The 14,861-nt window shown below is 38.3% G+C and overlaps 1 protein-coding gene across 1 annotated transcript; it reads left to right on the top strand.

The window, feature by feature from the left end:
• The first annotated feature begins 8,485 nt into the window (after positions 1–8,485).
• Positions 8,486–8,911, top strand: LOC132639692 (uncharacterized). Its single transcript, XM_060356125.1, has one exon. It carries the CDS (start codon positions 8,486–8,488, stop codon positions 8,909–8,911), a length of 426 nt encoding a protein of 141 aa, XP_060212108.1.
• The last annotated feature ends 5,950 nt before the right edge of the window (positions 8,912–14,861 follow it).

Below are 14,861 nucleotides of genomic sequence, written 5' to 3'. Positions count from 1 at the left end.
TCCTATATTCCAGAAAGCTAAAAGCCTATGTCTATGAATAGCTATATAAGATAAGAGACATGTTATGAGCCCTCTAATGATGGTGACGAGTTAAAGTATAAAGCCTATGCCATTGTTTGTGCCTCTCATACTCAGTACAATGTTCGTACTGACGTTCGTTTTCTTTGGACACTGTGTTCATGCCCACTGGTAGACAGGGAGGTGAGCTTGATCTTGATCCGTAGTAGCTGCTAGCTGATTGAAAGCACTCCTTTGTTCCGGAGGTGCTTGATGATTCTTTTGTGTACACTTGTATATGTATTTTGGGCATGACGGGGTCTTGTCCCGTCCTTATGTTTAGCACTCCAGTATAGGCTCGTAGATACGCAGTGTGGGTTAGATGGTCTCAAGAGAGATTATTATGTATATATATTATTTTCCTACAATTTGAGTATAAATGTGATAAAAGAGCTAAATGAGTAAGATGAGTAGTAGAACGAGTGGTGCTCGGTGGCTAGCCCCGGGTACCCGTCGCGGCCCCTAGCTGGGTCGTGACAACAACCCTAGGACGGAACCGCTGTGATACCACTTCTGTCACGACCCAAGCCGATGAGTCGTGACGAACGTCTGACCTCTAGCGACCAAACATCCCTATACTCATATCTGAATCTTACTAAACATCAAGGGCCCATAATGGCATAAATTGATCTCATAAAAGTGCAAGCCAGCTAGGCTGCTACATATACTGTACACAAAAGAAAAGAAGCCGACAATGCTACATCGTCTGACTAGTACATACAACTTTCTACAGACCTCTACTAGAATAAAAGTTGTAAAAAGGACGGGACAGGGCCCCGTCATACCCATATGCATACACATCTCAAAAGGGTGGCATACCAAAATTGACCGCAGCTCCGGATCAAATAGAGTGCACTGACCACTGCTAGATCTAGAGGTCCTACTGAGCTGGACCACCTGTCTGTCTACCTATACCTGCGGGCATGAACACAGCCCCCCCAAGCAACGGGAAGTCAGTACGGATAATGTACTGAGTATGTAAGGCATAAGAACAATATATATACACACACACACACACACACACACACACACACAAAAGAATCATGAATAAGATCTGAAACTTATAAGCTGAAATAACAATCTGCATGTACTTGCATGAGCTAGTATCTGCCTGTATCTGCATAAATCTGTGTAACTGACAAGGCCACTGTGGGCGCATAATATGCATGCTTATGCTTATCAATGAAGGTCATACATCTATATATGTGTGCGTATATAACGCCTGATAGATCAAAGACTGAAGGACTTCTAATGCTTCTAATAGTGGAATAATATGGAAGCTCGCTTACTCGCTTGTTGACTCATATCATAGGATCATGCCAAAAGAAAGAAAGAATAGCCTTAACATACCTTGACATATATCAAATTGCCCAACTTCTACCTCTTGAACTTGCAAGGCTACAATTAAAATAACATAGGCCTGAATTAGACTATTTACCTCGCTTACTAACCATCTTCAAATACATATAAAGCTTAACGACTTATAGGGAATAATTTTCTTTGTAAGCTTACAACTCTTCAACTTCCCATTCAATCCAACATTAACCACAAAAACAATAACAACACTTATATATAAATATATACCCAAATGTATCCCCACCATCTCTTCAAATAGCCTCAAGTCACTACATTACCCTTCATCAACTTATCACTTCCACAAATACCCTCTTTTTACTTAAAATCACTAAAACCCTTGATAATAAACTCAAATACAAGCGTAGAAATCATTTACATAGCTTGAGGGGTCTAAGATTTAAAGATTAACTTCAACTCCGACTTCCTAAGCTTCACAACCTTGAAGAAACCCTAGAAACAATCTTCTTCTTCACAAGCACAGGTTCACGGGGCTCGGATCTTACCAAATCTTCACCAATATGATAAGAAATGTTGGGAGAGAAATATTATGGTTTTTCTTTGACTTGGAATGGAGGAAAAATGAGAAATAAGTCGTGAACCAAATATTTATACTCAAAATTAAAAAGGCTACAGTGGTCTGGTTCGACGAGAGGGTCGACGACCCGTCGATGTGTCGACGGTCTGTAGACTTGCTCTGTCGACCTGCGCTTGTTGATGCAAGGCTACGGAACCCTGTCGACGCCGCACATTGACAGTCCGTCGACCATGTCGACGAGCCGTCGATGATGACTGGTGTCTGCAGATTTTCTCTAATTCAGTTTAGATCGCGTCGATTCGATTCGCTCAACTTCTAATCTTGTAAATTGCCAGGAATACCTGCTAGTACCCTTGAACACGGGGCAAGACACTTTCTACCTCCAAGCTCGAGCTCGGGTCTCTATTCCAAGGGCATACCCGACTAGGAAACCGTAAGTTCTACCATTACGAAAACAAGGGGTGTAACAGCACCGCACTACGGGGTGTAACTGGGATCCTGGGCCCCACTGGTCACTACCACCAGTTCATGCCCTGGCTTACCTTTTCCTCTCTTAAAACCCTTTCCCCCATCCTAATGTCCTTACCCTAATCATCCAGTAACAACACTAGAGTACCTTGGCAGATTCACAAACATCCAACCCTGTCATAAATTCCCTTGAAAAACTCATGAAGTTGTATTCCAAGTCTAAGGAATCTTTGTTGTCAAAGTTAGCTATAAATACTGGGAACAAGCCTCTCATAAATACACACCAAGCAATAGCAAACTAACTGATTCATGAGGACTAGGTTCAGGTTTTAAAGACCTTTGTTATCAAATCCAAATGTAAATACTGGGAAAAGATCCCCTTACAAACATATAGCATACAATAACAGGCTGCTTAAATCACAAGACAATGTTCAGGTTATATAAATAAGCCTTGGTTATCAGGTTAAGATATGATGCACTGGGAACAAGCATTTCATAGGCACATAATAGGTGGAAACAAACTAGTCTTCCCTGACAACTTCAAACTAAACCAAAATCACGGAAGAGATCTTTGTTCTTGATCACATTATAGTTCAGAGGAAAAAGCACCCATCTTATGTTTATCAGGATCAAACCACACAAGGAAACAATCAACAGATTTCAACACCATCATTTTAGTCTTATTACCACTTTCTTTAAAGGAAGCTCATCTCTTAATGTCGAGAAAAAAAACACCACAGTGTCTAGAAAAAAGATCACACAAGGACAAGTTGGGCAATATTTTTAACAAAAACCAGAGATCCTGTCATCATTCTTTCTTTTATCCTTTATTTATTTATTATTGTAACTAAGTGGTAGATTTTCAACAGAAAGAATAAGATTTTCTTCCAAACAGGACTCACTCATGCACACACACACTCCTAACTAAACTTCTAGCATTTAAATCCTTCTTTTGTGCCATTTATCAGAATAGACCTATTCCATTTTTGCTAGGTGAGAACAAGCACATAATAATTACCCCCATTGACCTACTTGTTAAGCTAAGTGATATTAAACATAGGTCACTTAAAGCTGTCCTGAACCTAGCTTATTATGACAATCTTTAGATAAACCTTTTAGAATTAATCACATCACTGCCACTGATTCCACATGTCCTACTCGGGGGGGGGGGGGAGTCTAACAGATTCCCACATTTACCACAAACAGAAAACAACCAAACAAAAGCACAGCTGAGTGAGGCACCTTGGTCAAGCTAAAGCCCTTCCCCCAGAATCACCCCCCGTTTAAAACTTTTGTTTCAATACACCTTATTACAGCCCTAAGGTGCCAGGTTTTATCAAATAGGAAAGGCTTACATGAGACAACAAGAATCAGACCAAACAAATTGCCAAGTGAAACAAGTAGGAATCCCCAAAGAGCACATATAACATTTAACAGTTTTGGGATCAAACTACCATTAGAGAATAGACATGGTCTGGCCAGGTCCAGCACATGACAACTTCAAACTTTCAAACCACATGACAACTTCAAACTTTCAAACAAACCAAATTATTTAAGAGTAGACAATGTGATACCTAGATTGGGTCCAGTTCTGCTTAGACTTTTCAGACTCTCCAACAAGTATTGACCAGGTAAGACATTAGCAACCAGGCTGAGGCTCAACATGATGAGCCTTTCCCTTTTTTGACACATAACCATATTAAGCAAGCAATAATCATGTTGGGTTCACACATAGGTAAGCTTAACTTTCCAATGACACTAGTGATCAAACAGGACAAACCATGGTCAACTGGTTCAAGACATCAAACTCCCAACTAAAATATAATCACATAGGTCAAACAATGACCAGACTTGACTCAGCACAACAAGTTTTTAACATGATATGACCTCACTCTTCCTATGACACATGTGATCAAGCAAAGACAGACTATGATCCAATGAATTCAAGACATCAAACTCCCAACCAATATGTCACCTCATAGGACAAGCAATGACCAGGCAAATCAAGTTATTCAAAAGAGCTTGTGAATTTAAACTAACCTCATGTACCCAATTTTATCACATGAGGTACACAGCACCAGACCATTCACGACTTCCATAGAACCATCTTGACCTTAATTCACAACACAGAACCTATACTAAGCAATACACTAGCATGAAACTCAACCTAGACCCTTACATGGAACACTTAAAAATATTTAGACAGTCATGATGAGACAAGAAAATATAGAAGGAAATCCACATTAGACAAACTCTCTCAACTTAGACTATGTCTCGCTACCTTCAAAGGTCTTTAATCACAACTGAACAACCAAGGGCACAAGTGGGGAAGTTGAATGGAAATATAAGTGAGGCAGGTTCAATAGCTTAGTATTATAGCCTATGTTAGGTGTTAGGAAAAAGGAACAAACCAGTTATGCAAAGCATGAACAAAATCCAGACTAAGTAGTTTAGTCAAAACAATCTAATCAGTTTGAAAACTATTCCATAACTCACATGAAACTTCCTAATTAAGCAAAAATACAGACAAGATCAAAAGGGAATCATAACAAGTACATCAGGTTTGACCTATGTTTTTTTAACCACAAGCAATTGCATGGACTAGGCACAATGTGGACACCAATACTAAAAGAAAAGGAATGAACCCAGCATATTGACTTAGACATCTTGTCCTAAACTATACACATACCTTAACTAGATATAGTGCAAGCAGAACCAAGCTATAAAGGATGACAAGCTAATACTAACTTACACCCCATCATAGACCATACAATCATGTTACCTAAACACCACATCAAACAGGAACTGAGCATAAAAAACCAGGACCACTTAATCTTCATGACAAACTCTCACATATTCCTATCAGTTAGGCACAACATAAGCAGAACTTAAGTAAGGAAAACAATGAACTAAAATGATACCTTAAACAAAATCTTCATCAACTAAACTAAACTAAGCTTAACTAAGCTAAACACAACATAAATAAGAAAGATAATAAACTAAATCACTACCCTAACTAGAATCTTTTGAACTAAACATGACATAAAATAAGCAAAGGCATTAAACTAAAAGGTATTTACCTTTTGTGAGTGCAACCAGGGCACAAGCGATGGATTAGGAAGCCTTTATGCTCCAACTCCTAACTCAGGCCATCACAGACACCAACAACAAATAAAAATATACAAATTTTAGAACTGGAAACTTAAAGAAACTTAAGCTTAAAATGAATTTTTTTTGACTTTGGAACTCTTAAGGCTAAAAATGGCAAATTTTCAGTCTATATCTGTTTCCAACTATTTTTTCGAATGAATAGGGGTTTCGAATGAAACCCAGAATGGCTTTGAAAATTACCACTACCGATGTGGGACTTGCAAATTTATGCAAGTCCTACCCACAACTCAAACACACGGTCCAGATTTTATGGTACAACAATGAAATCAACGGCTTAGCCTCTATATCAACATTAATGGCAGAAAAATAAAAAGGAAGGGGGTTGTACCTTTAAGGGCTCGTTTGGCCCAATTTCCTGGAGAGAAGGACGAAGCATTAATGGCTTATCCTTCTCTCTTCACGCCACCAGTTGTTGGGATGGGATGGGATCATAACAAAGGGTGGGGTAGGTGGTGAAGAGGAGGCGGCATAAGGGTTTTGCTCCCTAGCCACCTCCCTTCTCTTTATTTTCAAAGCAGACCCCTAGGATCTATTTTGTGAACGGATGGGAGGAGTGTAATACTCCCCCCCCCCCCCCTCTTTTAATCCCTCAGCGGACCGGGTCCTGGTCCTTATTGGACTGGGCCTGGTCCTTTATTTTTTCTGAAAAAGAGCTGGGCCCATTCCCTCATTGTGTATATATACACATATTGTACATGCACCATGTATATTGGTATATACATGGTGTATATACAAATATATATGCATAAAAGGTCTGGGGGAAAAACAAACTAGTAATTAAATAAAGAAAAACTAGTTATTAATCCATCAGGACTTAAAATAATTTAGAGCCTGACTCATGAATAAAATAAAAATTATTTTTCAGATACTGTTTTGAATTAATCAGATAAAAGGAAAATTAATCAACTACACAAATGCACACAGAATCAAGATTTAAAGGGTAAAATGGTCAATTCTTGTAATTACTCAAAATACCTTGGACAATAACATGGAATAAAATCATCTATTAATCTAGTTTTCCGTGATTTAATTAATGAGACAATTGATTATCAAAAAGGGTTTTCTTGCTCCTTTGATTAATTTCAATAATAAAAAAAAATCTTCGAATAGAATAATTTCCACAAAAAATTAAAATTGCCCTAGAGACTTCTTTATCAATTTAAAAAGGTGGGATATTATCCCAAATAATTTCATAAAAAATTACCTCGATCCTTTAGGGTACGCAGCTGATTTTATTTACTGTCCAAGGACTCCGAGCACTTAAAATAAATTACGGGAGGTCAAAAATTAGGTGTCAACAGGCCTCTGTGGGCATAATCATCATCATATGACCAGCTGATCAGGTGGTAGTACGTGTATAACACTATCACCTTCCCCATATCCCATATAGATATAATATAAGTGTATGTGTATATAACGTTTGTGGGGTCATAGTATGTGTGTGTGTGTGTGTATATATATATATAATGCAATGCTTGAATATTATAAGAGTGCATCATGAATCAGTCGGAGTGATGTAAGTCGTTACACCTCTGATTATCATTATGAGATAGCATTTCATCAACATGTGACTCTATGAAGCATACTGAATCTAAAGAAGGACTCACTAAAAACAATATTACTGGAACATAAATCAACATAGACATCCCTAGCTGCTAAGAATAGGATCATTATAGAGTAGCATTACGGTTACATTTCGTTCATAAGGATCATGCTAAAAGAAGGCAAGTTACCCTTAACATACCTCAAGTCGTCCACACAAACCCACAATGAAGCCGTTGAACTAGTACTCCAATCCTATAACAAAGGAAGGCATTTTCAAGCTTAGATGGTTCTAGTATATCACGTATATCAAACGATAAATTGATTCTAAAACAAAACGGGCAGTATTTCTCCTATTTCTTAATCATCGCAACACATCCAACAGCTAAAAATCAACACAACAACCTCATATGATCCTCTTTAAACTCATATCATCAACAATTAGAGATGTACAATAAAACAGTCCGATATACGCATCACATACGACACCTATACTCCTCCTTCTTATAAATACACCAAGTATAACAACCCCAAAAAAATCTCAACATCAACTACTATCCATACAATAAGATTTTAGCTCAAAAATATATTAACAATAAAACACAATACATGCTTCTGGAAAGATTGGCCTTTGCCTTAGTGATGGCCTCGCGAAAGCTCCGGCCATTTTTCCAGTGCCACCCTATTGCCTTCAGGACCATGTTTCCCTTGCGGAATGTGCTCCATAAGCCAGAACTGTCGGGCCGATTGGCAAAGTGGGCGGTCAAATTAAGCGATTTTGATATTGAATGGAAGCCACAAACGACAACCAAGTTGCAAGTTCCCACAGACTTTGTTGTCGATTTTAGTCCAGGTGTGACCCCTCAAGCTGAAAAAGAGGCTTCCTTGGTATCGAGGGATACACCGAGAGTGTGGATCATTTAAACTAATAGGGTGTCTAACGTAAAAGGAACCGGTTTGAGGATAGTCCTACACACCCCTATTGGATAAATCCTGAGGCAGGCAATAAATAGTGTGCCTCTAACTAAGAATAAAGCGGTGTGCGAGGCTTTGATTGTAGGTCTTGAGTTGGCTCGGGGCCTAGGTGCTGAGATCATCGAGGCGAAATGCGATTCTCTGCTGATAGTAAATCAAGTTCACGGGGTGTTTGAAGCTAAGGAAGAACACGTACTTCGATATCTAAAGAAGGTCATGAGATTGCTTTCTAGGTTCCAAGAATAGACGGTGGTACACGTGCTGAGGAAGAGAATATGGAAGCGGATGCACTAGTCAATCTGGGTTTTTCCATGGAGTCTGCAGGACCAAATTCAGAATCATTAGTCTAGTTGCTCCACTCTGCACTAGATCAATCGGGATATGACAAGGTTAATTCCGCCAACTTGGTATGGGATTGGCGCAACAAAATTTCTAGATTACCTGAATCATGGAAAGCTACCGGAGGTCCCGAAAGCTTTGAGGGCTTTGCAGGCAAAGGCTGTCTGGTATTGTGTCGTTGATGGTCTGTTACATCGGAGGTGTTTCTTTAGTCCAATGGCAAGATGTGTGGGGCCCGAAGAGACTGACTACGTGATAAGGGCAGTCCATGAAGGGATTTGCGGTAATCATTCTGGCGTAGAGTCTCTCTCACTAAGAAGCTACTCGGGGCCGGATATTAATGGTCCAGAATGGAGGAAGATGCGAAGGCCTTCATCCGGAGATGTGACAAATGCCAGCGATATGCTCAGATGTTGCACCAGCCAGGCGAAGAATTGCTCCCAGTTGTATCCCATTGGCCATTCATGAAATGGGGGATGGATATAGTAGGACCATCGCTAGCTAGTTCGGGACAAGTAAGGTTCGTGCTGTTAATGACTGACTATGTCTCTAAGTAGGTCGAGGCGACAACATACCAGAAAATTCAAGAAAAGGAGGTGATCAATTTCATTCGGCAGCACATTATCTGTCGCTTTGGCATCGCGGAGGAGCTTGTGACAACAACTTACAGTTTATTGGATCAAAGGTCACCAAATTTCTTAGGGACTTAAATATCAAGCGCATCACCTCGACCCTTTATCATCCCAATGCTAATGGCCAGGCGGAGTCAACTAACAAGACTATAATCCAAAAGCTGAAGAAAAAATTGGAAGACGCCAAAGAAGCTTGGTCATCCAAATTTCCTGAGGTACTTTTCGCCGATCAGACCACGACAAAGTCAAGTATCGGGGAAACCTCTTTCTTCCTATATATGGGGCGGTGGCATTAATCCCAGTAGAAGTTGGAACCCCAAGCTTGAGGTACATTCGGGCCGAAGAACAATCTAATACTGACATTATCTTGGTACAACTAGATTTACTCGAAAAACACAGGGATCTGACGTATGTCCGGATGGTCGCTTAGAAGCAGCGAATGGAGCGATACTACAATCGTCGTACCAGCCTTCGAAACTTTAAATTCGGGGACTTGGTACTCCGAAAGGTAACTCACAACACCAAAGTCGCTAGTGCTGGAAAGCTCAGGTCGAATTGGGAAGGCCCTTATAAAGGCATCGACATAGCTGGTAAAGGCTCATATCAATAGAAAATGAAGATGGGAATAAACTACTAAGCAATTGGAACGTTAGCTTCCTCAAAAGATATTACACCTGAACGGGAAAATGCGGCCAGCGGGATTGTACTCATTTTTTCCTTCGTTCAGTTTTGGTCCCAATTGGGTTTTTCCGGCAAGGTTTTTAACGTGGCAGTTTCATATGGTTTCTTGAACATTTTCCCGAAAGTCTTATCCAGTGCTTGGAAATTCATTCTTTACTCCCAAACAGTGAGAGGGATATATGCACCCACAAAGAGTTAAGATTAAACTATAAGCTGAAAGTCTTGGCAAAAATTGTACTGGTACCGGGGACTGCCGAAACCAAGGATTAAGAATTCACGTAACCGGACTAACCATGCTAGATGGAAACCAGACTACTTTTCACTTACATTTGTAGTTCAAACGGAATTAATAATATTTCTTTCTTTTGAAAAATTCTTTCCATGAAAAGCAAACACATTGAGCTGATGCAATTTATGACATATCGGAAAATATGCGCCATAACGAATCAGAGACGTCCTTTTCTAAAGCACCATAAAATAAGGGCCCTTTCTTATAAACAAAAATAAAACCTCATTAAAAAAGAAGGTTAAGTTCGGATTGTTTGGTAGTCAAACAGAATTGCACCGGCTTCGTAACCGGACGTATAAGCAGAAACCTCACAGTTCCCTTTAAAAGAAAGTTTAAGTTTGGAAAGCAAAACCAAGCACCTGGCTTTCTCGGTAGGGTAAAGTTAAAATCCTCGGATCAAAGGCCCCAAAGGCTTTAAATCAAAGTCCCTTTTTCCTTAACTTTTGGAACAAAAGACTGTTAGTCAAAAATGACTTAAAAAGCAAACCATTAAAGGAATAAAAACATAACATCGAATACTCCGAGTTGGAAATAGCCCGGAGACAAAATCCTATAGGCCCGCGGAATAAACCGATACGCTCGGTGTAGCGGGCGTTGGAAATTCTAAGTTTAATCGGCTTCACATACCTCATAAAAGGAGGGAGATGTCCCGGGGAAGTACGATTGTGAATCGTACCGGAAAAGTCGAAAAAACCCACCAACCACTTAATGGTGCTCTAAAGGATACATTTTAGAGTCGCCACCTAATTTTTAAAAAATTAAAAAAACTGATTCGAAAAGGATTCATTTAAAACTATTATTTAAAAGAAACGTAATCAACCAAAGTCTGGGTAAGGGCTCTGGTGATTACCCGGGAAAGGTGTTAGGCACCCCGGTATTAAAGATCCGCTCGATCGCGGTTTACCTACGGGTTTTAATAGTGTGCCTTATGACTATAAATTGTTTTTGGATAAATTTGCTTAAGTTTATATTTCCGTAACAAGAGGTTAGTCATATACATGCAAAAGATATATTTTTTAAGAAATCATCGAAGTATAGTTTTTCCCAAAATTGAGCACGGGTGTCGGACTTGAACACCTAGACTAATACCCGAAGGCTCTTAGCCTAGGTAGGACTCTACGAAAGTCCACCAAAAAAAAGGTTTTAAAACGTTTTAAGTATTGAAAATAGTTTTATAAAAATAGTTTGTAGTCATTTTTATACATATATAAACTGTAATTTACTTAAAATTGTCCAAGTTTTGTACAAGTTTTAGGCCCATTTTAAACATTTTTCTATACATGTATTTACTAAATTTTGCAAGTTCTATGAGTTACAAATCAGTCTAGAAGTCTCAAATCTGCTCTCAACAGTCCAGTCCACAAGGTCTTTAAAATGCCATTTTAGTCCTCATGTTTTTAAAAATCAATCAGATTCAGTCCCTTATCGTCCAAACAGTCCCAATTTAGTCTTTTACTGATATTAACGTCAAAAAGAAGTTTTAGCGACACAAATACACAGTTTTAAACATAAGGGTCCCAATCCAGAACTTTAAAGCTCACATAATCACAATTTAAATGGCATAAATGTAAGGTTGAGGGACTTGGGCCGACCAAGCCCAAGAGAGAAAGTAAAAATGCAATTTTCGGGCCTTTAATCCAACGTATGCTCCAATTTACCCTCCATATGTTAGTGGGCCTCGTGGAAGCCCACCAACGAGTTTTGAGTGGACAAGAAAACAAGGGTATATATGACATTAGAATACATCCACAAATTAAACTAAGTACAAAAATTAAAAAAGGCTAAAATATTTATTACAATGTAAGAAAAAATGAATTGCAACTTTATTGGGCTTGACCCGTTAATAATAACTAACAGCACTAACTAATCAATGTGGCCCAGACATGCAACAGGCCCAAAGTAGATAATGACAATAGCTCATGTGTGAGTAGTGCAAGTAACAGGCCCAAACGACGAATAACAAGCCCAATTTCTTTTCTTTCTCAAAAATCCATCGAAGTGTCAAAAGGCGATATACATGGTCTACTACTATCATACCAACTGATTTTCTTCGAATTTTTCTAAGTGTTAAAGCCATAGTATACATGATATACTAACTAGTATACTACTCAATGTCCATCTTAAATTTTCTAAGTGACAAAGGTCTGATATACACAAAATACCATTAGTATACCACTGAAAATGAAGAGAAAAACCTTCACAAGGGGCATACCCTCCACATATACTTGATATACACTACATATTCTACTAAAATTAGCTATAAAATACCACATAAAAGCTTCAAATTTTTCCAGTAATCCCCACTATCTCATAGTTAAATACTCAACTATCAGTAGAAGTTATTACAAACAGGCAGTCAACTCCACAACATACAGCCTCAATGTTTACTCTCAACATGTTTAGAGCAAGAATAACTCAGAAAAGTTCAGTGACTAGGAGGAAAGCAGATAGATAGTTTCAAGCGACGTAGAGGCTGCTAATGTAAGGTATAGCAAGTATTTGAGACTCAAAATATAGCAGTGGCACAGTTAGGAAGAGCATGACAGGTTTACCATGAATGTAGGATCAAACTAAATCAATGCCAGGGACCAATCCTAAACTAGTTTGCACTCATCTGAAGGTCTTGTAGTAAATAATAGATCCAAAGTCATTTCTAGGATAATTTTAGTTTAAATAGGTCAAGGTATCAGGTAATGCAAACCACAAATTCATCAATACTCCTAGGCTTCCAAGTCTAGCCAAGGTCCAACATGATTATAGGGTAGTCTCAGCTAATCACAAATATCCTCTCAACACATAGTGAGTCTTATGGCGGGGGGGGGGGGCACTAATAGAGTCTCAAAAGATGGTCTAACTTATCTCATTTCCAGAACTACACAAATAAGTCAAAAACACAAGTGGAAATCCAAACAAGATCCAACAGGCCCCTACATGGGCAGAAGGGAGCATGATACTATCTTAAGTTTTTCAACAATGTATCAGACATAGTTCAGGGTCAAACAAGCAAATAGGGGACAAGAATAGATATGAGGCCATCTCAGATTTTTCAATTGAACAACAAAGGGAGGGTGTAACATAGGTAACCAATGTTCACAAGTAATGGGGGATAACATAGCCAGTGTAAGACCATAGAGGTGCAGTTTTGAGTAATAGGTTTAATGACAGTAGGGATAGCACATAAGACCTCTAAGCAATCATAACATTAGACTCAACATAAAACATATTCACACACCTATCATAAGCTAAATGATCTCAATTGCAATTTCAAAGAAAATCAGTGATGCTGGGTGTCCATGTTAATTCTTTAAAGCCATTTTTTCTTAAAGTTTTAGTGCCAAGTAGTTGTAAACAGTTGGTTAACCACAAGGGTTCAATTTTGATGCAAAGTTTTAGTTCAGATGAAAGTTTTGGTGTAAAACAGGATTCAGTCAACAATGAGCAGGTTTAAGGACATAAAGATCACCTACAAGGCAACTAATACATAGGGGTATTTAGCATAGCAAACACTTAGCCATGATAAGTCTTAACAATGTTCAGAGTGTAGTAAACAATAGGGTGAATCAAAGTTAACAGCCAAGTCTATTTTAGTTTTGTGAGTGAATCAACAACAGTCTTAAGTGAGTCATTTTCACGTTGTCCCCTTCTTTAAAATAAGTTACAGAGGTCAATAAATGATACCAACTTAGCTAAATAAAGGCCATTTTATTCAGACACATTCAACATTTTCAAACAAGAGTCCATTTATTCATTTTTAAAGCTATTTGAAACCATCAAGTTACAAGTAAGTATCAGACAGACAAAACAAAAGCACATAATATCAAATGATCATAATACATTCTCAGAATTATCACATAAATTGAATGTTCTAAGAATTTTCAAGTTTTTTTTTAAATGAGTTAAGACACCAATTAAGACACAAAGGTTGTCAAGCTCATATAATTAGACTCAGATTAGTAAAATTTAGCTAAACAGTGTTCATTTTAGCCATATTATGCAGAAACAGTAACACAGAGGCATAGTTTTAGGCTTCAAAATTCATTTTTTAAAAACCTCAGATGATTACAACAAGCAAGGAAGGAGTTCAAGCTATTAATGTTCATTCTACAAAAAAAAGGATTCCAGCACAGAAAAGGTGATCATCAACCATTCAACCCGGCAACAACCTATAAATTATAGAAACAAGATAGGCTAAAATATTTATTATAATGTAAAAAAAAATGAATTGCAACTTTATTGGGCCTGGCCCGTTAATAATAACTAACAGAACTAACTAATCAATGTGGCCCAGACATGCAACAGGCCCAAAGTAGATAATGACAATAGCTCATGTGTGAGTAGTGCAAGTAACGGGCCCAAACGACAAATAACAAGCCCAATTTCTTTTCTTTCTCAAAAATTTATCGAAGTGTCAAAAGGCGATATACATGGTCTACTACTATCATACCAACTGATTTTCTTCGAATTTTTCTAACTGTTAAAGCCATAGTATACATGATATACTAACTAGTATACTACTCAACGTCCAACTTAAATTTTCTAAGTGACAAAGGTGTGATATACACAATATACCATTAGTATACCATTGAAAATGAAGAGCAAAACCTTCACAAAGGGCATACCCTCCACATATACTTAGATATACACTACATATTCTACTAAAATTAGCTATAAAATACCACATACAAACCACATAAAAAGCTTCAAATTTTCCCAGTAATCCCCACCATCTCATAGTTAAATACTCAACTATCAGTAGAAGTTATTACAAACAGGCAGTCAACTCCTCAACATACAGCCTCAATGTGAACTCTCAACA

This window comes from Lycium barbarum, chromosome 5 (genome assembly GCF_019175385.1).
Source record: "Lycium barbarum isolate Lr01 chromosome 5, ASM1917538v2, whole genome shotgun sequence".
NCBI classification, from domain to species: domain Eukaryota; kingdom Viridiplantae; phylum Streptophyta; class Magnoliopsida; order Solanales; family Solanaceae; genus Lycium; species Lycium barbarum.
This window is presented reverse-complemented; position numbering and strand designations above follow the sequence as displayed.